This window comes from Amphiprion ocellaris, chromosome 15 (assembly GCF_022539595.1).
Source record: "Amphiprion ocellaris isolate individual 3 ecotype Okinawa chromosome 15, ASM2253959v1, whole genome shotgun sequence".
NCBI classification, from domain to species: domain Eukaryota; kingdom Metazoa; phylum Chordata; class Actinopteri; family Pomacentridae; genus Amphiprion; species Amphiprion ocellaris.
The window spans coordinates 21,747,490-21,771,539 of record NC_072780.1 but is presented as its reverse complement, the minus strand read 5'-3'; the positions used below and the strand labels follow the sequence as shown (position 1 = coordinate 21,771,539).

General features: G+C 39.4%; 2 protein-coding genes across 3 annotated transcripts; both read right to left on the bottom strand.

Annotated features, from left to right (window-relative positions):
* Positions 1 to 3,561: 3,561 nt before the first annotated feature.
* Positions 3,562 to 18,116, bottom strand: ppp1r8a (protein phosphatase 1, regulatory subunit 8a). Of its 2 annotated transcripts, none has more exons than XM_023277555.3 (7): positions 18,044 to 18,116; positions 12,906 to 12,966; positions 11,164 to 11,317; positions 10,659 to 10,876; positions 9,531 to 9,675; positions 7,925 to 7,989; positions 3,562 to 6,930 (listed from the first exon to the last, which is right to left on the bottom strand). In XM_023277555.3, the coding sequence occupies exons 1-7, from the start codon at positions 18,091 to 18,093 to the stop codon at positions 6,571 to 6,573; spliced, it is 1,053 nt and encodes a 350-aa protein (XP_023133323.2). In that variant the 5' UTR covers positions 18,094 to 18,116; the 3' UTR covers positions 3,562 to 6,570. The 2 variants fall into 2 exon arrangements, with proteins under 2 accessions (XP_023133323.2, XP_054873924.1); XM_055017949.1 differs by lacking the exon at positions 18,044 to 18,116 and adding an exon at positions 15,576 to 18,023.
* Positions 18,117 to 18,153: 37 nt separating this feature from the next.
* Positions 18,154 to 23,737, bottom strand: LOC111573414 (replication protein A 32 kDa subunit-like). Its single transcript, XM_023277554.3, has 9 exons — positions 23,635 to 23,737; positions 23,499 to 23,551; positions 23,309 to 23,404; positions 21,343 to 21,456; positions 21,175 to 21,246; positions 20,946 to 21,053; positions 19,594 to 19,701; positions 19,306 to 19,403; positions 18,154 to 18,560 (listed from the first exon to the last, which is right to left on the bottom strand). The coding sequence occupies exons 1-9, from the start codon at positions 23,645 to 23,647 to the stop codon at positions 18,479 to 18,481; spliced, it is 744 nt and encodes a 247-aa protein (XP_023133322.1). The 5' UTR covers positions 23,648 to 23,737; the 3' UTR covers positions 18,154 to 18,478.
* Between the last annotated feature and the right edge of the window lie 313 nt (positions 23,738 to 24,050).

The window sequence follows — 24,050 nt, the reverse complement described above, 5'->3', positions numbered from 1 at the left end:
GCTGTAGTGCTTTTTAAAAATTACAACTTACAGGCTGTTACGCCTCCATGGCACCTGGCTGAGAATTTTTTGGGGTTAGGCTATAAACTAGCTTTGGGCAAGTCAATTACTGTACTCAACTTTGATTCAATGTTCAGCCTTAAACAACCTCTTCTTTTTTTTTTCTTTCTCTCCATCAGTTCATAATCCCTCCCTCCAGCCCTCCCTTTTCTTTACAACCAACCCCGGTTACATAAGACCGCTGAAACTGTTGTTCTCCAGTGGGACTCACTGCTGTGTGCGGAAACTGTGGGAGCAGAGGGTTGGGCATCTCAGCTCGTACACTGCCGATGGCCATCCCAGGAATGCATCCTCTCAGTGGGTCTGGGCCGCAGCCAACCATGTGGCCTCCCAATGTCACTGAGGCACTGAGACAAAAAGAGGCACTTTGAGTTTTTCTTTTTTTTTTAATCCATTTCTGAAAAACAAAGGGCTGCAGTGTGCTCCCATATTGGCAGTGCATGTTGAGGTTGTCTAATACTGCACGCGTGAATTCTTTCTTCTGCTTTTTATAGGTAGAAACCACAGCATTGTGTTGTGCCTGCCTCACAGTCCTTTGATGATTATAAATACAGTTTTAGTAATATTTAAAGAATCCCCCTAAAGCAATGTTCAGCGGTGAAAGGGTTCAGGCAGACGCAATGACAGACTTCTCTCTGCCGTACCTGACATAAAGAGGTTTAGCTAACACTACCCGACACCTACTGTTAATCCTATTTCAAATTGCACTCTCAACCATGAAATCTACTCACAAGAGGGAAAAAATACACAGTGATGCGGTGCAGAGGTGTTACAAAGACAATCTTTCCCCTGCCACTTTTCTCCACTGGCTTTAAAGCAACAAAAGCTGGTACAATTAAAGTACGGGTAGGTCTTCAGAGTGAAGAAAGGCAATATAGGGGAAGGTTAGGTTTTTCTGGAATTAGGTTATGCAGGAAATAAAAAGAGGGAATGGTATCACACTGTGTCAGCAGGTGGTGCCAGACATATGGCAGACATTGGTGGTAACCGCACTGGAAGGTTTTTTCTGCCAAAGCTTGATTTGACCCAGTCCTATAAAGCTTCCTGATGGTACTTCTAGAAAGTTAATCACATGAACTCTTCCAGGCCTTGTGGTCGGCTGACCCAGGACTGATCCCAGAACTCAGGCACGGGTCTGGACAGCAGCCTTTCAGCACAACATGGCCTCTGGACTACCGTCACGACTGAGGGTTCACAGAGAGGAGCAGTACGAACCAAACCGGGGCTCCACCAGAAGTCCTCCGGCCTAAATAAAGCTGAGGTTTGAGGATCATTTTAGACCTCGCAATTGAGAAGAGAAAATAATCTCACCATTTTGTATTTTTTCCAAAGCTTTGGGCCATATCATATGACTCCAATTAGCACACAGTTAGTCATAGATTTTGACATCATAGTGATTATCATAGTCATCAGGGTGATCTTGTCTTCAGCTTGAAACTTTAAATTTCTTGCACGAAGTCTTTGTCAGAAGCTGACATGTGGCATTTGAAAGACACTGGTATCAGTATGGTAAACTGAGTTTAAAGAGTGTTGCACTGAGGGAACTTGACCAATATAGAAAAACTAAAAATCAGGATATCTCGGACTCGCAAATTTGCATTTGCATGACAAGAGGCTGTGTTCGAAAAAAAAAAGAAAAAAAATTTAGATTTGGACAAAATGAATAATATGCTGTTGTACTGTCTCTGCTCCACAAATGACTCCACAAGACACCAGTATTTCTGGCTGTTACTCATGACTTCACAATTTTTTGGTCAAGAAACAACCCAATTTAGTGTTTTAGAAAGTTGCTGTGTCAATATGAAAGAAAGCGATTGGACAAAGGTCTGGTACAGCTACAGTTGCAGAACTTCCATACTTCTGACTTAAAAGTAAAAGGTATGAAAAAGTAACAGAGAGCAACCAGGTCTGGTGTGGATTGCAGCCAGTGAGGGGGCCGCAGGCTGACAGGAGGCTGTACAGAGAGGCAGTAGACAGTATGAGAGCCCGGCTGTGACAGGGGATGGCAGGGTGGGTGTCACCAGGTACGATTCCCCCTGTCTCGGTGTATCTCAAGAGTTTCGCCTGGCTGATCAGGGACGACAGGATCGCTGCTCCCAACCTTCAGTCAGCTGTCACACGAGGTCACGGCAGAAGACAAAGCATGCGAGTCACACACTCTACAGACCAGACACATGCCGGCGACATGCGTTGGCATTCAGTAGTCTGCACTCGTGCTGCATGTGAAGTTCGACAGCAGCCGTCGGTTTCAGTCCTGGAAGAGGGAACAAGCGTGGGCCGAAAGGAAATGATGTGGTGCTGAATTTAATTTCTCTATAATTTCTATTATGTTGGTGGTCACGGGTTAACACTGGGGAGTGAAAATGGAGGAATAAAAACACAACAACTTGGATTAGAGAGAAAAAAAATGAGGGAGTTCAGAGGGTCGTATATCATTAAGCAATTGAGAAAGTTAATTAGGCAGCTCTGATAATTATTGCCATGGCAACCTGAGCGCACTCATGCAGATTTGATTAACGAGGTGCCATTTATCTGTACTGGCTAGACAGCAGGGCCTGCACAGAGCTTGAAGGACCCCTATAGGTAGAAGAGATGTAATGTATTCTTTATTCACAGCCACTCCGTACTTTTAGATTTCATTTCAAGCATGAAAAATACAGTTTATACAGTTTATGCAACCGCTGTTGTAAAAAGTAGATGATTTCTGCACAGTTTCTTTCGCCACTCTCAGAGGGAGAAGTGAAACAAATCAGTAGATCTCTATTTGCTTTTACTGTTTCAAGCAACTGACAGCAGAGAAGGTTTCACATTAATTACATCCATAGGAGACTGTCAATGGCGTTCCGTATTGCAAATAAAAAATAGTGCAAAGAAAGGATGTGGTTTGCATCTAGTGGAGTGAGCAGAGAGGGAAAAATAGTGGGGGTTAGGGGGTGTCTGTTGATTCCAGTATACACGTTGCCCTCTGGTGGAAAAACAAAAACATTTAAGCTTGCTGAAGCCTGTCTGGAGCCTTGTTTAGCAGCAGGCACCATATTGTCAGGCAGAGACGCTTCATTATGCGGCAGGGACAATTACTAATGGCTGTTAAGAGAGCAGAGTACAGCAGTAACTTGGGAAAAAAAAGAAGCAATAAACCCATACCGAATCCAAAAAGATGAGCCGAGCCATTTCAAAAGCAATAGCTGTCACCAATCAGGACACGATGCAGAACAAAAGAACAGATAGGTGCTCAGAATCTTCAGAGAATAGCTTCATCAACATGGGAAGTAAATGACACATTTAGCATGTGCTAGAGACGTGCTATCAAAATCAGTTTGCTCAAAAAAAATAATCACTTAATTAGCACTCTCAAGGGTTTTTTTTTTTTTTTTTTTGCCATAGATGGTACCATTGGCAGCATGCAGACAAAAGTGAATACATGAAAGTAAAGTAAGCTCAGTGGGAGATTTCTCCAGGGACCCGCTAATCCTCCTCCACATCATTTCACACACAGCCAAGTGAGAGGTATGGATTATAGTTTATTATACAAATATCAAGCACAGATGAATTCTAATAACAGTCATATCAATTATAGCCCTCTCACTCTAAGTGTTTCATAAATATCTGACAATGGCACTTGCTAAGAAAGCCAGAATCTGGTATAAAAATAGAAAAAGAGAGAAAAAAACATTGATTTTACTGTCACAAATACCAGTTTCTTTATTGAGTTCCTTTGAAGTCAATCTTCACCCGCGGTTCATAGCCTTGTCACAGTCTATTACAGGTATATTTGCAGTTCCTTTCCTGGCTTGTGACATTTTCATCCTATTTTTAAGAGTAAAAATCTGCTACTGACCAAATATAATTCACACAAAGAACAATTCATACAAAGGGTGATCTGGGAAAATATATATGAGGACAGAAAGAGATGTAAGAATCAAATTTATGCCAAGAGTTGCACTTGAACTTGAAAAGGATAACTGATAAAGCATCAAAAGTTGGGCTAAGTAAGCCTTAAAGAACAGGAAAACAGAATAAGTGTATATGGATTCTTCTTCCTTTTCTACGTTCATCAATTTATTAAAGTCAGCGCTTACAGTAACAGTATTTTTTGCGCACTCTAGGAGGAGAACAGTAGTTCATTATACTGGGGATCTCCAAGCATCCATGACTGGAGTCATTACAACGGTCCACAGCTCATGTAATGTCTATATTTCTTACTAGACGTGAAAAAAAGACAGAAGGCTCTCGGTAAATGCTCAATTTTGTATGTTAGAAACTAAATATTAAAGCAGCAATAATCAATATTTTCATAGGATCAATGTTATGTGTAATGTGAAAAGGGTTGGCTGTAGAGGGAAATGGACAGAGAATTAGAACTAAAGTGTGTGTGTGTGTGTGTGTGTGTGTGTGTGTGTGTGTGTGTGCGCGTGTGCGTGTGCGTGTGTGTATGCGTGTGTGTGTGTATCTTACAGCCCACAAACTGCCCTCTCATCAGAGCAACCACAAAGCATCTAAGAGCTACACTACCGTTCAAAAGTTTGGGGTCACGCAGGCAATTTCATGTTTTCCATGAAAACTCATAACATGTCCAACACAATTGCACAAGGGTTTTCTAATCATCTATTAGCCTTCCAACACCCTCAGTTTACACAATGTACCATAAGAACACAGGAGTGATGGTTGCTGGTTATGTTCCTCTGTACCCCTATGTAGATATTCTGTTAAAAATCAGCTGTTTCCAGCTAGAATAGTCGTTTACCACATTAACGATGTCTAGACTGGATTTGTGATTCATTTAATGTTATCTTCATTGAAAAAATGCTTTTCTTTCAAGAATAAGGACATTTCTACGTGACCCCAAACTTTTAAACGGTAGTGTATGGGTGACTAAAACAGAGCTACAAGTGAATCTGACTGGTAAAAACAAAAAAAAAAGGAAAATATCAATTAATGCTGCTTTGAGCACATAAGCTAATCTCACAATGCTTACTGGTGGTAACAGGACATGTAGTTTAGTAACACAAAAGTTCATTCACAGGCAAAGCAGACTCTTCCAGTAGCTTACTAAATCAAAATTGTGAGAAAAGATGAACATTATGAGAAAAGTGGTTATCAATCACCCTTATTAAGACTGGAGCGTTATGGAGCTACCTCTGTTAATATGCTATATTTCTTTCTGGTTTGAGACAGTAGGAGAGCTTGATGTTATAGAGGAATGTTTTAAAAGTGTTTTTTAACATTATGAATTTACGCAGGCTGAATTAGGTATTAACTGCTTCTTTCTGTACCACTTAATGTACAGGAAACTACCACTGAGGAAAATGAAAAAACCTGATCATTCTCAAGCAAGTTCTGGACCTTTTTTAATGATTTCCGAATAGGATTATTTGCAACTATCAGACATAGTGATATCCTCAGAAAGTGTATTTCACAGTGAATGTGAAATATGTGGTTGTTTTTAGAATGCTGACTTGCTGCTGCCTCTTTCACCAGACATAGTAATGTTGCCTCACAGCTGAGACCGTTACTCACACAGAGGTAGCACAGAAACTGGTAACCTGGTGGCAAACTGCTGTAGGTCAAATAGTACTTGTTTTGATCACTTACTTTTATCATGAGGGTTTACATATAATGAGCATTTAAATGAAACCCTCCACTGATCCAAGCTGTGCTTATTTTTTTGACGTCACAATTTAAATTAGGGTTAGGAAATAACATCACATCTATGAGTCTGTGCACAGCCCTCCAACAAGCTTCTCTACTGGTTGTGTGAGGTGGCCGGGCTTTTCCTTGCTCTTCCCCTGCTTGGGGGCATCCCTTACAGTTTTGCAAACCTAGAATACAGCCCAACATTTTGAGGGTGGAAACTGCATGGAAACTGCACCAATGATACAAAACATAGTCCTTATAAGCAGACTTACAACAGCCCTCCCAAATCAATCTTACCAACAAATTAAAGAAGGAAAGTAGCCCAGAATCCGGAAACGCTGCTGTTGGTTCCTGTCTCGGATTCTATTGTACATTATCTTCTAATTATGAGAGATGTTTCTCAAGATCAGATCCAGATATCATTATTATGACACATTAATTCATCACCACTAGATAAGGACTCCACTTTTTAAAGGGCTTCCATGCTTGACTAACCTTTTGCTTCATTACATTGTCTTTTTTTGTTTTTACAGCACAGTAGCACAGTAAGGTATTTGCTGTACATCTCTACAGCTGCTACAGGCTCCAGCAAGCTTTTCGCTCTCTCATTAAGATGTTTTTTTCACTTGTGGTTTTATTGTGCTCTGATAGAAGAGGATAGAATGCTGAAACTCTGGCTCAATACATCCAAACTATGAGCACAAAAGCAAATTATGGGTTATAAATCAGACTGGCTTGCAGAAAATATGGTGGAATAAATATATAACTGATAGCTGAAGAGGAAAACGAATTAGCACTTTATACTGTGGAGATGGCTCAGTGTGGACTTGAAATGTGGCTGCCAGAAGAAGAAGGCTGTGTGTCACCTGAGGTCTTCTATATGAGCAGTGACGGGGCAGGCTTCTTCCCAGGCCAGGCCTCTTTGGCATATTTCTTTTTGCGTGGTTCATTCAAAGGCTCTGCAGTGTACGGCCCTGGAGCCGGGGTGCCGTTCAAGGTGACAGGTGGCTCGGCTGCGGTGGGCGTCACATCCACTTCAGGGGCGAGGTTAGGGAGCAGCAGAGGCAAACCCCCCAGGACGGTTGCAGCTCCCTGGGCCACAGAGTGGTGGTGGGTGGCTCCCTCGTGGCTGGTGGGAGGAAGGTCCCCGTACAGACTTCCACTGACTGGCAGGCTTTGCATCCTACGTACAGCAGCCTCCAGGCTCAGTGAGCCATGATCTTCCATCTTCTTTTTCTAAGCAGTTTCAAGAGACACAGACACTGTCAGTTTATTTTTTTTAAATTCTAGACTATTTTGTCCATAAAGATTGAAATCAAAAGGTAAATAATAAAAAGAATACTGCAGTGAAACATGTCCACCACAGGGATGTGTGAATACTAAATAAAAACTTTCTGATTGCCTGTATAAAATCCTTAGATCACTAACAGTTTTCTGAGATTATATATTCTAATAAATGACTAGACAATGTCCTAATGATTAAATGACACTGAATGACATTAACTGTCAATTTAAGTCATTTATACAGTGGAAGCTAATGTCGCAGGCAATTTGGATCATTTTTTAAAGCCAAAATGTGTAGAATAGAAAGATTAGATAGAAGATCCCCTGAGACAGAATGAATGATCAAAAGCAATACTCTTTAGAAGTGTACTAAACAGTACTCTTAAGTGTTGTTTTTCTACATAAATACAAGCCATCAGAAATGTCCGGAAGATGCTAAAATGACCTATAGCTTTAACACTTAATGGCTTTAAGTAAAAGAAAACTAGATGTTTCTAAATTATGCTTAAAGGTGAATCTAGTGTGGCTCTAAGGTTTGACCAAATGCCACATCATGCAAAGAATGAGTTATTGTTCAAAGGTCTGACATGCAGAAAGCAACAGACAAGCTGGGAGTCAAACTGTGGATACTGCAGTTTTGTGGTACATACTGCAACCTGAATACTTGCTTATACTCCCTCGCTGTGCATAGACAGCTGCAGGCACCACAAAAGTGTAGTTTTCGTTACCGAGGCTAATTCGTGGACTGTGAAAGTACACAGTGCACGTTTCCATTCATCCTAACATAGGTACAAATCGGCCTGCTCCTGACAGTTGAATGACTCCTAATATGGAACACAAAAAAATGGTAGGGTCCACACAGACTGTCACATACTTGGCATGATTTGGCAAAATCCCAGTGGATGCGGATAATGGATTGGAGGGTTGGTATGAACCTCATATTTACCTTTATTGGGACAACCGCTGACTGAATCATGTTCCTGAAGCGTCCAACAGAGGGATCAATATCCTCTGCAACAACAGAAAACAAAATGTTGGACATCCTAGCATGAACTACATGTTTAACCAAATCCCTACACATGAAAAGGATAATTACATTGAGTGGAATGATGAGCAAAAACACTGGGACCACTCACAACTGAAGCCAACATTAGCCATATACGCTACCAGTCAAAGGTTTGGACGCACCTTCTCATTCAGTGGTTTTTATTTAATTATTTTATACATTGTAGATTAATACTGAAGACATCAAAACTATAAAAGAACACATATGGAATTATTTTGTAAACAAAGAAGTGTTCACCTTCAGTATTAATCTACAGTGTGGAAAATAATACAAATAAATAAAAAGCATTAAATGAGAAGGTGTGCCCAAACTTTTGATGGGTAGTGTAATTGTCAAGTGAATTTTAAGCAAACATTTGATATGCCAAAAAAAAAGTAAATTAAACTTGTTTCCATTAACTGCTTTGAAGTGAATGAACTAAGATGCACAGTGTCATCAGATGGTGGTGGTTTAGGTAACATTATATATGACTGAAATAAACAAAGTAGATGAAGCTGGAAAAAAAATAGTTGTTTCCCAATTGTGTCCATCTTGGAAAGAAAAGTGGAGACACGTCCTAAGGAAATGGTTTTCAGTGTAATCAGGCTAATGTGGGTTAGACATTCGCTGTGATAGACCTTATTCAGAAAGGACATTTCCAATCTCGCCTGTACACCGATCAGGCATAACATTATGACCACCTGTCTAATATTGTGTTGGTCTCCTTTATGCTGCTAAAACTCCTCTGACCCAGTAGGACATGAACACAGGACCTCTGGGAATGTCCTGTGGCACCAGGATGGTGGCAGTGAATTCTGTGGGTCTTGTGGGTTGCAGGGTGGGACCTGCCTAGATCAGGCTTATCCTGGCACATCACACAGATGCTCAGTAAGATTTGGATCTGGGGAGTGTGGAACCTGGGTGAACAGCTTAGCTCTGTCATGTTCACCGGGCCGCTTCTGAGCAGTTTTGGTGGTGTGTCGGGGCGCATTGTCCTGCTGAGGGTGACAGCTGGTATCAGGGACTGCTGTTGCCATGGGAGGTGGGGGGGTTGCTTGACCTGCAATGTTTAGGTGGGTGATACATGTCAAACATCCACATGAATGTCAGGATTCAAGGTTTCCCAGCAGGACGTTGCATTATAATAAGACGATTGATGTTATTCACTTCACCTGTTGGTGGTCATAATGTTGTGGCTGATCGGTGTAGTTCAGTAACTTATTTTCAAAAAAGGTTCAAAACCACCAAAGAAAACTCTTCTTGCGCAATTAAGAAAGTTTTTCCAAATTTTGCCATTTTCAGTAAATTTTTCTAATGCAATACTTTGAAATGTGCAGAAAAATATATAACTGAAGCACATTAAGTCAAAAACAGCAACTCATGGCCTGGTCTGGGATATGGTGAGTGTACAATCAGTTATTGTAGAGATTTCACTCTTGCATACCTGGTACATGGTTGTACATTTCTGACGTGTGCATTTCATCAGTGTACATGTATGTGTCTCTACCTGGATTAATGACTTCCTCTGCATCACTGAAGGACACATGAGAACTCCTCCTCCGTCTCATGGGCCTCGGGATGTCGAGGTTGCCCTCCTCGATGGTTAGGGTTGAGAGGCGCTTGTTGTGGGCGGTGTTGAACTCGGTCAGGTTCTGCACTCAGATTAGTGCAAGAATTTTGGACAATTTTTAACAAGTTTTAGAGAAACACAGTACTGTGAAAAGTTTTTAAGGTCAGGATTATTGGAAAAGTGCTGTCAGGGGAAGTTTCAATATTTATATTAATTTCATATGCAGTGCAGAAAAGAGAAAAAAATTAATTATATCAACATTTGGAGTGACTACCCTTTTCCTTTTCAACACCACGACTTCTATTTGGTATGTTCCACATAGTTTTCAAGTTTCAGCTTTTTCCTTCTCTTCTAATATCTGCATGTTACTATTTTTCAAATTCACTGCAATACAGGAAACAACAACCTCTGGGCTAGCAACCTGAAACCTGTTTGCATTGTGCAGTAAGGCAGCCCTGCGTGTTTTTGTCAATGGATTATCTATTCTAATGACAGTGCTCATCACTATTCTGAACTATATGCCTACATATTCCTTTAGGTATTGACTGGAAGGTAGCTTATTTTTTAGCAAATATTTCATAGAAATAGTCCAAAATCTAATATCTGTTTGAAAGTCTAACATATGGCACTGTCTAATAATAAACTATAAATGATGGTCAAAGATAAATGTTTTGGTAGAACAAAGTGCTGCAGATTAGCAAGAGAAGCCCACAAATAATATCCAGGCTGTCTCAAAAGTCTAGACTCACATTTTGAACAAAAAAAAAACAAACTAATTCTTCCCTGCAGTTGGACTTTGGATTTGGCTGTCTGGGGCAACCTCCTTTTATCCCAAATGAAAACCAAGCACAAGCTATAAATTATTAATGTCTCTACACCTGTCAGTCTTACACTTTGTCAGAGCTCCAAAAAAATGTGGCTGTTCTTTTGCAAATGCGTCTCGAGTTAGGAGCTGCTCACATTCAGCAGCTCCTGCACAGAAATAAAGGGTTCCCCTTTGAGTCGAGACTTTTTTAACACCCTACTGAGAACCAACAGCAGCACACACAGATTAGTTTCACGCACATCTAGTTCAGTTTCCTCTTCAGGCAATCCCAGCAGGCCTTTCAGCTCTTCATCCTCCCCTGCCTTCAGCTCTCCCGGTGCGGCGCTGCCTTGGGTCTGGGGTTTTTCTCTAAGAATGTAGACTCTTGTGGATGCCCCAAATGACATGGTGGAGTCTAATGGGACCTGTTGGGGCTTGTGTGGTTCCAGACGGATTCGTCCCAGAAAAGTCCCATGTGCTGGAAAAGAAACAACAGGACCAAAGACCAGGTTTTATCTCTGAATTTATCCTGTGTCTAAATGGTTCAAATACAATAATTTAAGAATTTTTGAGAGGTTGGAATCATCATTCTGAAATGTTAAGCCAGAGGCGTAGCTTGGGTTTTAACAATTACCAAATTTGGAAAGCTTTTGGAGCTGTATGGCAGAAAAATGTAGTAAACACAAGGTAGTCTGACCCAGTCACATCACAAATATGTAATAGAGCAATCAGGATTTAGAGGATATGCTTTGGGCTTTGACTCACTGCTGTTGAGGTCTATGATGAAGACTCTCTTCAGGTGCTTGTGGTAAACCAGGGCTGAATGGACACGTGAGCAGGACTGATGGTCGATTGTGAAGTCGCACACATCTGGGTTCCTCCCGAACAGGTAACACTTCTTTTCATCAATTATCAGCTTCTGCAGGATCACCCAAGACCAGAGTATTACTGTCATCTGACACAACATGTAAAATTTCAATGGATCATTAGCTGATCATTAGCCTATATAAGACTATAATTCTAAGAAAAATAATGTAATCGTCAGGTGATTTTGAAGCCAACTTTGGAAATATTGCAAGAAATAAAGCACCTGTTCAATTGCTTGTTAACACAAATAGTTAATCACTCAACTACATCACTGCAACTCAATGCATTTAGGCATGTAGACGTGGTCAAGTCAATTTGCTGAAGTTCAAACCGAGCATCAAAATGGAGAAGAAGGGGGATTTAAGTGATTTTGAGCATGGCATGGTTGTTGGTGCCAGACGGGCTGGTCTGAGCATTTCACAAACTGCTGATCTACTGGAATTTTCACACACTGCCATCTCTAGGGTTTACAGAGAATTGTCCAAAAAAGAGAAAATATCCAATGAGCAGCAGTTGTGTGTATGAAAATGCCTTGTTGATATGAGAGGTCAGAGGAGAATGGGTAGATTGGTTGGAGATGATAGAAAGGCAACAGTTACTCAAGTAACCACTCGTTACAACCAAGGAATGGAGAATACATCTCTGAACACACAACACATCCAACCTTGAAGAAGACGTTCTACAACAACAGCAGAAGACCACACCAGGAGCCACTCCTGTCAGCAAAGAACAGGAAACTGAGGCTGCAATTGGCACAGGCTCAGCAAAATTGGACAACAGAAGATTGGAAAAATTGCCTGGTCTGATGAGTCTCCATTTTAGCTGCAACATTCAGATGGTCAGAATTTGGTGTAAACAACATGAAAGCATGGATCCATCCTGTCTTGTATCAACAGTTCAGGCTGCTGGTGGTGTAATGGTGTGGGGGATATCGTCTGATGGCTACTTCCAGCAGGATAATGCACCATGTCACAAAACTCAGATCATCTTAAACTGGTTTCTTGAATACGGCTATGAATTCACTGTACTCCAATGGCCTCCACAGCCACCAGATCTCAATCCAATACAGCACCTTTGGGATGTGGTGGAATGGGAGATTCACATCATGGATATGCAGCTGACAAATCTGCTGCAACTGTGTGATGCTATCATGTCAATATGGATCAAAACCTCTAAGGAAATGTTTCCAACATCTTACTGAAGGTATGCTATGAAGAATTAAGGAAGTTCTGAAGGTAAAAGGAGGTCCAACCTTTTACTAGCAAGGTGTACCTGATAAAGTGGCCAGTGAGTGTAGATTCACTTTCTGTTGTGCATAAAGTGTCCCTGTAAATCTATACTGGACAAACGTGAAACAGAATCAGTGGTGCTGGTTTAGCCTGTATGGCAGCACACATATTGTAACTGATACTATGTGTTTTGTTCGCAAGGCGAAATAACAGAAGGAGTGAAACAGAAAGTGTGGTGACAATGCATCAAACATAAACCAAGTATTTCCAAGACTGATTCTCATTTTCCCCTCATTGTCCTGGAATGCACCCAGCACACGTCCTGCCTCCGTGAGGTGAGACTGCTCAGTTCATGGCTGGGGTCAGTCAGGTCACACTTGAGGTTGATGAGCAGTAGAAAATTGATCTCACCTCCACTAGCTTGTCTCCTTTCACCACATCTAGGTGAAGTCCAGGTGGAGGCTTTCCTGCCCTGGTAACAAAAACAAAGTTTAACTTTAGATCCACTGCTTATTAACATATTCATCACACACATTCTGGCAAAATATTCATTATTTTTGAAAAGCTGGTTTGTGTGATGGTAGAAAGTACTGAATTATGTTTGATTACTACATAGTCGATGTGCAGGTTAATGTGTCAATCATTTTGCTATATATGTCATATTCATCCTGGTTTTCAAAGGAAGAGCAAGATCAATAGAATTTTTCTAAAAATCTAAAGTACAGTGACTATCATTTAATTTATATACACTGCCGTTCAAAAGTTTGGGGTCACCCAGGCAATTTCACATTTACTATGAGAACTCACACTTTTATTCATGTGTTAACATAATTGCACAAGGGTTTTCTAATCATCAATTAGCATTTCAACACAATTAGCCAACACAGTGTAGCATTAGAACACAGGAGTGATGGTTGCTGGAAATGTTCCTCTGTACCACTATGTAGATATTCCATTAAAAATCAGCCATTTCCAGCTAGAATAGTCATTTATCACATTAACAATGTCTAGACAGTATTTCTGATTCATTTAATGTTATCTTCATTGAAAAAAATGCTTTTCTTTAAAAAAAAGGACGTTTCTAAGTGACCCCAAACTTTTGAACAGTAGTGTGTGTGTGTGCGCTTGTGTCTATATATATATATATATATATATATATATATATATATATATATAAAAATTAAACTGCTATTCAGTCCAGACCCAGTCCACACCTTGTGTTATGAATACAATACATATTGCTTTTTACTTTGAAATAAATCTTTCATTTAAGAATAAATTGGGAGTGACATTGAATACACAGTGAAGCTGGAGAAATTTCAGTGATCCATCTTTGACATTGCTGTCATAGCAACACTATTTGCTGGAGAGACTGTTCTCTGTTGTTGCTGCTGTCATTTTCATCAATTCATTTGACAATTCTCATAAATTCTGTAACTAGTGTAAATGTATGAATATGTCTGAGTCAAGGTAAGCATGGACTAGTTGTCTGAGCTGTGTCTGCCTCGGTTAGGAGATGGTTGTGGTGTAATCCCTCATGGTATATTTTTTGTTGGTATTTTTATGTTAATTTTACATGTATATGTATATCCTGTACAGGACTTTGTAGTTTGTTTTAGAAGGCACTATATGTTTTGTTTTTTTTTTTTTTTACTTACACTTATATAGCTGATCGTAGGAAAACAGTTTTCCCTCATTTAACTAAGATATATTTGACTATCTAGACTGGATGGGATTGAATGTATGTTCTAAGTAAGTTGATTAAATGTATTTTCATTAGTACCAACTATTGCAAATCTTTGACCTTAAATAAAAAATAAGATATGCACGTTTGAGTCCAAAATTAGAGAGACTGTGGTCTGCACATGGCTAGATATTAATGTCAGCACACCAATATAGCCACAATGACACTATTTACAAACTAATTTGTGCTAAACCCAAAGTAGAAAGGAGGCTGATGGACATGTAGTACATTTTGCAAATATCTGGTCAAAAACAAAGTGCTGAACTGAAATTGTAATTTGAAAATGAATCTGAATGAAACATCAGGACATCAAAGAGATTTTTACAAATCATTCTGCAGGAAGCATAAATATGTGCATTACATTCATTAAAGCAGGGTTCAAAACGAAAAAAATCATGGCAGGTAATGACTGAAAGTCATTTTTTTCATCAATTAAGAGGATGTTATGATTTTTTACATGGAACATTTTAAATAATGACCTGCTGTCAATGCTGCAGCAAAGTCAGGGGATCAATAAATCTGTGAGGATGTATTATCTGGATCTAGGTGATTACAAGTAATCATACTTTGGCTATTTGATTGGATCAAATCTGAAAAATGGGATGAAAACAAATCCAGTGTTGGTTTTGGTCTACATCAAACTTTCAGTATGTGTTGTTCAGAACTGTTCAATTGTGTCAATGACTGAGGCTCCTAAAAGCAGGGCTTCCAAAAACTTTGTGTCACAAATGAAGAATGCTAAATATTCCTTATTTTGCTTATTATTTGACATCTTAGCTTTTTATGTTTTAAAACATGATCTAAACAGCCACAATGTATTTTTTTTTTTAATAAAACCTGATAAAGTCAGCCTTGCTGCATGTTCTACCTGTTGTTCTTTACAGGGCAAACAGCCTACATTGTGATATGTGGTCCTATTTAGAGCACTGAGAATTCAGAGTTGGTCATTTTTAAAAGTTTGTATCTCAATCAGGATCACCAAATTCAATGTTGATTTTAAAAGAAAAAAGAAAAACAGCACAAAAGTAATATAGATTAACTGATCCTGATTGGCAAAACATGGCATTTCTAATTATGGGTCATCCTGATGGGATGCACAGTGTCTCAGTGGTTAGCACCGGCGCCTTGCAGCTAGAACATCCCCAGTCCGTGTCCTAGCCTGGGCCTGGAATCTTTCTGCATGGAGTTCTCCCTGTGCATGTGTGGGTTTTCACCAGGTATTCTGGCTTACTCTCACAGTCCAAAAACATACTGATTGGTGATTCTAAATTGTTCATAGGTGTGAATGTGAGTGTGATTGTTTGTCTCTATATGTAGCCTTGTGATAGACTGGTGACCTGTCCAGGGCGCCTTCACCCTAAGTCAGCTGGTATATCCTCCAGCCCCCCACGACCCTGATGAGGATTAAGCAGTGTATAGATAATGGATGGATGGATGGAACATCCTAACCTGAACTTCTGCTAAACCTCACATCTACTCTCTGCACATCTGGCAAATGCATACAATGGACATTTGCAGCATGGTGATGCCTTTATAATGCAGAGCTGCAACGACTGGTTAATCAACCAGAAGAGAAATAATCAGCAACAGTTATAAATGAAAAGTTGCTTTAGTACGAAATAAGGAACAATTTGTGATAATTGAAATTACGAAAATATGACAACTGTAGCCCTACTGTAATGCAACATGGCTAAAAAAAGAGAAGCACAACAGGGCAGGTGGAACAGACTGAAAATACTCGGCTCTTGCAAAAGAGTTAAGATTACCATTGTGGAAAATGGGTTAAACCAGTAAACACTGTGACTAATGTATTAGTGTTGCAGCTGTGTTTTGAAGGCCAAATTTCATACTACTGCAGCGCTCATATTAAAACGAAGCAAAGCAAATTCCTATTAAACCTGAGTACCTACTAAGTATGAGCAATTCAAATCTCTACAGTTTGATAAATAAAGTCCTGTATGGAACAGATCTCCAGTCTCAGGACAGCGTCATCTACATAACAGATGTCAGAGTGACTTGCATTCTCTGTAACAAGGCCGCCTGCTGTCCAGACTTGCTCAGCATCAACAGACGGGACTTACCACATTCATATCTAATAGTTTCAGTTGCATAACATCAATTCTCACTCGCACTCACAGCGAGCCAACGCCTATGAATGCCGTGCTCCAACAGTGGGGGTGCTGGTGTGGACTGATATGTCCGCAGGCCAAACAGCAGCTTTGCTTTCCACATTAAAATCAAGAGGTACAGACACTTCCACAGAGATACTTATATCATCATTCTGCAAAACACGCATGAACAAACAATGTGTAATCAAGTCTACATTAAGTTTACTTACCGTGTTCAAGAGTATTCTATAATATTTTTGCATTACATCAGAGAGGCATTAAAACAAGCAGCAGGTCTAGTATGATTTACCCCTTCCCCGGATCAATTATTAGGAAAATACAGTATGTAGCACGGTATTGACCTAACCTTTCTGTTATCTATGACGGAGCATGACAGCTGCCTGTAAGGTTCACTTTAAGGGAGGCTCAGCATGTCTACAGTAGTCAGCAACACAGTGATTCCTATTATAGAGTTTGTGTCACTTTTCCTGAAAACAGATAATAGTGCTGAATGACTAATTGTATTTTCATCATCACTGCTACAGAAAAATGCGCAATATCCTCAAAACGAGACTGGATACTTGGGCAATGTATTAACACCATGTGGCCAATGAAAGGAAGTCTCAGCTAACCAATAGGTAGTCTTTGATTATTTGGCATCAGTTTGGTGGATCTGTTCAATTTGTTCAGTAAAAGCACGTTGGAAATCGTTAATTTCTTTGTTCAGTGGGCAGAGGCTATTCAATGTTTAGGGTTTATGTCAGCAGTGTACATACCACAGCAGAAAGAACAGGAACTGTAGCAGTGATACACTTCAGTGAATTTATCACGGCATCTCTTCATCACTACATTGAACATTATTGCACAATGCAGATTTCTTCATGTAGTTTAGGCTTATTCTGTAATATCCCTGCTAAGCCCAGCAGCTGACACCACTGTGTGCTATTGGGAAAAGCTTAAACGCCTCAACCTGCTTACAGCTCATTTCTATATGTAGGTCAGGAAAATACTAACATTAGGTCATGACCTATATCAGGTCTTGAAAATGTTAAGATAGGTCATTTTCATAACCTGCATGAGATATTAACTACTAAGGATGAGCAGTAGCAGCATTATGGGACCCAAAAACCTATTAAATGACATTATCTTCGGCAAGTTATTAAATACGTGATTAACCTAACTGTAGCACCTACTGTGTTACTTTACTCCTGAATTGGCAAACACATTTGAACGTGGTTAAGTTACCTTGTTTACATGATTTCTGCCAGTGACAGAATTCTATGTTAAAAGTGGCTGAATTTTAGCTGCAGGTACCACTAAGTGGATAGAGTGACTATGCATAACTATGTATTAAATGGTGTCATTTTTGCTAAACTGGCGCAGTTTATTTAACGACATATATACCGAATTCAAAAGAACACCCTGATGATTAAGAAATAACTATAAATTGTACTATATCGCCTTCACAGTTTTGCTAGTAAGTTAATGAAGGTTAAATAGTGGGGTTCCTAGGCGGCTTTGGTGCTGCCAGATACTCACTTTCAGTGAACGTAACTTGCGCGAGCTAACAGTGACAATAACGTCATACTGAGCCGTTTTTAGTCAGTAAGCTAACGAAGGTTTTTCACTGTAACATGTGCTTAAATGTTCTCACAGCTGCTCCTGTTTATCACAACACAACTTCATGCAGCTCTTACCAGGACGGACAGTCAAAAGTAGGCGTATAGCTGTTCAGCTTTGCTGCCATCTTCACCCACTTGTTCTCTCCATTGAATGCTGGGAAACTGAGTATTGAACAGAGACAGACTATGGGGACTGTAGTTCTTTATAAGAAGTGGTATAATAAGTAGTCAGTCGTTTGTGGCATCATTTTCAGGGTTTTCACAGTTCAGTACAAAATAATAATTAACATAAGGAGCCCGAGAAATACATCAGCAAACTAACAACCAACAAATGATAGTTTCTCTATTTTCCCCTTCTATCAGCTGTACACAAAGACAGACTAAACCATCAGCTACAGTATTTTAAATAATCACATTTAACCAGAACAACTAAGATTGTTTTACTGTGTGGGTGGTGTGAACACTCAGATCAGCTACAATCCAGGATGGTTCCACCAGCCTCCGGGTACACTACTGGACTGCTGACTTGAAATGATGCTCATCAATGGTACAAAACACATGACCTTCATTTAGCAGAACAGCCAAGGACGTTCTAAACAAAAACAAGAGCACATTATTAAATTAAATGTTAAGACACATCATGAATATAAAATTACATTTTAAATTAACTGGGTTTAGCACACACGGTCTTCATGCAAGTGTGAAACAAGAATCCCTTTAAAAAAAAGAAAAGGAAAAAAATAAACATTAATTAGTTCTTGATATATCCTTTTAAGCAGACAACCACCTTAAATCTAAGGCCTAATCCACAGAAAATAGGACTTAAACACAATCATGAGTCCAACAACAAGAAGGAACAGGAAAGAGGAGGCTCAAATGTTGACAGAAATGAACCCCTTACTTGTCTTTCAAAGCTCTGTTTCTATCATGGTAAAACTGTTTGTCCAGTTGGACGAAAGGCCAAATCACAGAAAACTTTTCATTTTAAAAATAATACCTGTGTCCAAATGAACTTCTCGTGTGTGAAAAGTCAAACCATTAAATGGACCCAAAAACTGACATTGGTCTGAAAATTTAGACCATTTAGACCAACTTACTTTTCTTAAGAAATTTCAGGTTGTTCATGATGTTTTGAAAAAAGATAATTCCTTAAATGTGAACGATTTCAGAATTAACTTTTTTTAACACTAAAACAAAGGGAAAATTTGGGGTTGTTGTTATTTATAGGTTATTATGTTGTGATTTTACTGGTGCGACCCACTTAAGATCAAATTGGGATGAATGTGGCCTCTTAATTAAAATGAGTTTGACACTGCTGATCAAAATTAATCAGATACCTGATGTCCATCATCATGAGGGAATCTAACTGTCTCTTCAGGTCACACAAACTGATGCCATGTTCATGGACGGAGAACCTCCTGATGACCTGCAACACCTTACACGGGAATCAAACAATTATACTCCAACCAACAGGCTGCAGCCAGCAGTTATTTTTCACCAACCAACAGTCAGTGTTGATTATTTTACATAAAATGTTTAATTCATGTATGGAAGCAAGAAACAGCAAAGCAACTAAAATAGTGAGAAACATTAATTCCCAGAAGTGGAACTGGAACCTCACTTACCTGTCCTTGGGTGGTGGACAAGCCATTTGGCAGCATGCCTTCAGGATGTCCACCTCTCAACCTACCAGATAGTGAGGCAGCAGGGGTATTCATGTTCACATCGAACACCTGGATAAACAACAAGAACACACAGCAAATTCAAAACGTTAATTTCTGCAATATCACAAGTGATAAGCAGCAGTCACACCGCAATCGATGTTTTTCACCAGAGAAATTCTGGTTCTCAAACTGGTTGTGGTCTTGACAGGTGGCCCCTTTCAGGTCAGGGAAGACAAAGCAAGATGCCAGACCTGGACAAAGTCTAAGACAAATGGCATGTAAAACAGTTCACAGATATTTAGTCTATACATCCTTTCTAAATAAGTCACAACACTGTTTATGCTTCATGTACTACCATTTTATAGTTTTCAGGTTCCAATCAGACTGTACACAAAAGATGGATGACTGTTTCTTAACGCTTTGGTTTGTGGACTACAGTGAGAGGTGAAGACATTTTGCTATCGTCCTCTTGGTCTTTTGAAACCAGACATAACAAGCAGCGGGTGGACTTGACTGAGAACTCTAGGTCACCATCTATGTCAATATGCTAGTGAATTGTCAATCACAAGGTGGCTCTACCTTCAAACATACTCTACTCTTCAAGTTATTTTGCTGTAAATAGGACCAAAACGTACAAAAATGAGCATCATCATGTATTGAAGGGACATTGAAACTAGTGATTGAGACCATAAACTCAACAGGAAAATGTTCACTGAGGTAACAGATCAAGTGATAAATAGAAAAATTTTTTCATAGAATTCTATACAAATCAGACTTTGTGTTTGAGAAACCAGAGGAGGCGCCCCCTACTGGCTGTTAGAAAGAATGCAGGTTTAAGGTACTTCCACATCAGCATCATCCAGAGGCTACGTTACAGTCTGGTCAGTCAAAAGCACTCCTGCAGCTTCTCTTTACTCTTCAACTTTCTGACTTCTGCCCAGTGTTGCATACCATTTTGTTGAGTAAAACTTTACTGACAAAGGACAATAAAGATTTGTGAGCTGACAAGTTTACCTAAGGGCAGCTAACAAACTTATTAGCTTACATCAAATGCTAACGGCACAAGGACACACTCCTCTGATCATGGCAACAGTGAAACAAAATGACTGTGCTACATGAAATACTGGTGTGAGTAAAAATTTGTACAAAATTTTATATGCTCAGGAAAATTTTTGTGGCTGAATTTCTGTAGTCTGACCTTAAAGTAATATCAACTTCTGTTTTTTAATGGAATTTCTGTATCTCACTCTTTGAATTCTGCTCAGTAAATGTCTGTAGCTCAACACTGAATATTTAACTTTGTGTTCCATTACCTTTTCAAAAAGCTGCATTTGGGCCTGAACCACTTCCAACATGTGGGATGTGATCTCATTCAGGTCCTTGATATGACGAATATCCTTTGCCAGCAATGACCTTTGACCCTAATGGGAAAACAAAAATATGGAATGTCACGTTTCACTTTTCAAAATCATTGAGAACCTCCATGCTCACTGTTCATTGCAACCCATCATCTCTAAATATTTTGCTTTAATTATTACTTACACTATAGTAGACTAGACTTCCTATAACCTTCACATAAGCTCCAGTTGGAATAGAGGTCATCAACGCACAGTCCTGTGAGAAACAATTCAAAACTGATCGTTTACCACAAAACTACAATGTGCAGCGATATTTGTTTTCCATCAAAGTGAGCACATTAATGCCACTGGCCTCTGCGTTGACCCACTGCATCACTTTCAGAGGTGGACCGGTCATATCGTCCACAGAGTACTGAATATTGGTCACAAACGGAGCATATCCTCTGACGATGCCCACGACTGAAACCTAGAGGGAGAAGAACCACAAAGGACAACGTCCCCCCAGAACAAATTCCACTGAAGAATTTGGCAACTTAAAGATATTGTGATATTCTTCTGGCAAGTTAACAAGACAGTTTCAAACATGTGCAGTTGCTGCATGATTAAGCTTTTGAGAAGGGCAGGATTTTTCCAAATTTTCTAAGTTTTCATGTAACATTCAGAGTAACATGTCTACAGTAACAGGCACAACTATATAGTGAGTTTTTAGCTTTAGTTTTCACGTTTTAGGGTTAGAGAGAAATGCAATTTCAGTTCTCTGTATGTGTACGCATGTAGCAGAACCGACAATAAAGCTGACTTTGACTAAAAACAACATGGAAATTCATCTCGGTAGGGGACGAGTTGAAGAGCTTGTCAAATCTCTTCCTGTCCCCGGGATTGTTTTTATCTTTTATAATATATTGTTTTTACATCTCCTAACCTTTTATACCTCACTGTGCCTTATTGTAGTGTAATGCGCTGCTAGATACTTCAATTTCCTTCAGGATTAATAAAGTATATTTTGATTTGATTTTGAAGCAACTAAGGACATAAAAAGTGACATTAAATTATGAAAAAAGTGACAAACAACAAAAGGTAGTACCACAAACTAGTCACTGTGATCTAAAATAACCTTATTAAAACTAAAGTTTTTTTTTTACAACGCAAACAGCAAAAGTGTTAAATGTACATTTTCTAAAGTTAAATTATTGGGAACAAAGTCACCTTGTTGCAGAAAAATCCAGCATTTAGGAAATAAACTAGGAACATTTAACCTGAGACCTCATTTCTGAAACAGAACTACTGCTACTCAGGACAGTTCACATTCACAAAACACACAGACTTCACTGGAACTTTCTGCAGAAGATATTTCCTATTTCTACTGTCTGCAGTATAGTCTGTGAGCCTGACCTCACTGGACGAGGCCTTCTCCTAACAAATCAGTGTTTGCTGACCATTATGCTGAGCCGTTGTAGTGTAGAATAGATATTACAAATATTTGTTGATTTGTTCAATTCTTCCTAGTCATATAGAACATTTCAGTTATCCACAATTAAATTCTTTCAATCCACTCATCATTTCAGACATTCACAACTATATTTTTGATATCCACAAACATTCTCAATGATTGCAATAGCATTCTTACAAAGAAAATCACCCCTTTTGGATATTCAATTAAATTATTACCATTAATTTTCATTTCAGATAAACAAAATGACAATCACTGGACTAGTAACAGCAGAACCGTAGATTCCCTCATACTGAAACTGAATGACAAAGGAGACATTGCTTGTCCTAAAGGAATGTCGCTGTAAATGTTCTAGGAAGAAGTGAATTATGGATATCTGCAACAGATATCCTAATAAATGTTAAAACAGCTTGCCATAGGCCAGGAAAACTTGTTGTTTCATTGCAGGAGGCACATGAATATCTGCAACGTCAGAGTTTCACTGGATGTACAACTGATGATGACAACAGATGGATATACAAGGCTGTCATACAATACTTTAGCCATTCCATCAGACTTTCATGAAGGAGGTTGGAATTGTCTGCCCTCAGAGTTGCACTAAATGGAGCTTAATCACACCCTAGAGGGTCATTTTGTGGCTAAAAGCTCTTCATTTTTAAGCTTATAAAGGATATAAAGTCCTTTCAAGTCCAAAGTCTCGGTTCCAAATAAAGATACAAGTCATTTGTTTCCAAGTCATTTGTTTCCAAGTCTTTAATGTTGCCAAGTATATGGTCATTGGTTCCATGACTTTGAAGTCCTTCCTTGTACACTGTGTACAACTGAGAACTGAAATCCTCTAATCTATGTTATTAAAATATACTCATACCTGGCTGAGTTCCAAATCACAGATAGTAAAGGTGTCACTGTGGATGTAGGCAGCAGACAGCAGCTGAGACACAGTGGTGGGCAAAACAGTGGCAGTCTGTGGTAGAAGGAATGCATTAATTTGAGTTCACTGTTTGAACACTTTCTTCATATCATTAAATTGCTTTAAAGTTGACAGAAAACAGACACACCATTGGTAGCACTGCTCTGTGGCTAGTGGTCCTGCCAGATGACTGACTAAAACCTGTGTCCAAACAATCTGCTGAGTTTGTTTAAAGGTCACATTATGACAAAAATATTTGCATTCGAGCTTTGTCTGTCACTTACCTTGATATGCCATAACCAAGATCAGATGTAAGCATCACCTGGTCAGCTACAGGTGTGCTTCGTTGATAATTCACTCTCACAAGCTAGTAAAACGAGTCAGACAGGAAGCACTAGAAGAATCTAATTACCATGTTGGCAGCTTCCTTATGCCTATCAGGTGAACTGAATTGAACCAATTAAGTGTGGTGCAGTGCAGGACCAAACAAAAGCACTAGAGGGTGGTCATTATATGAAAAATCAATTAGTTCCTCTCACCTGACCCCTTCAGAATTAGCACGTTACTTTTACATTAACATTAGTATATAGAACTGAATAGAACAATGCTTTATTAGTCCTTTACAGGAAATGACTTTGTTACAGTAGCATTTTAACACGCTGACAGAACACCAACACTAATAGTCATCAAGTATGACCAT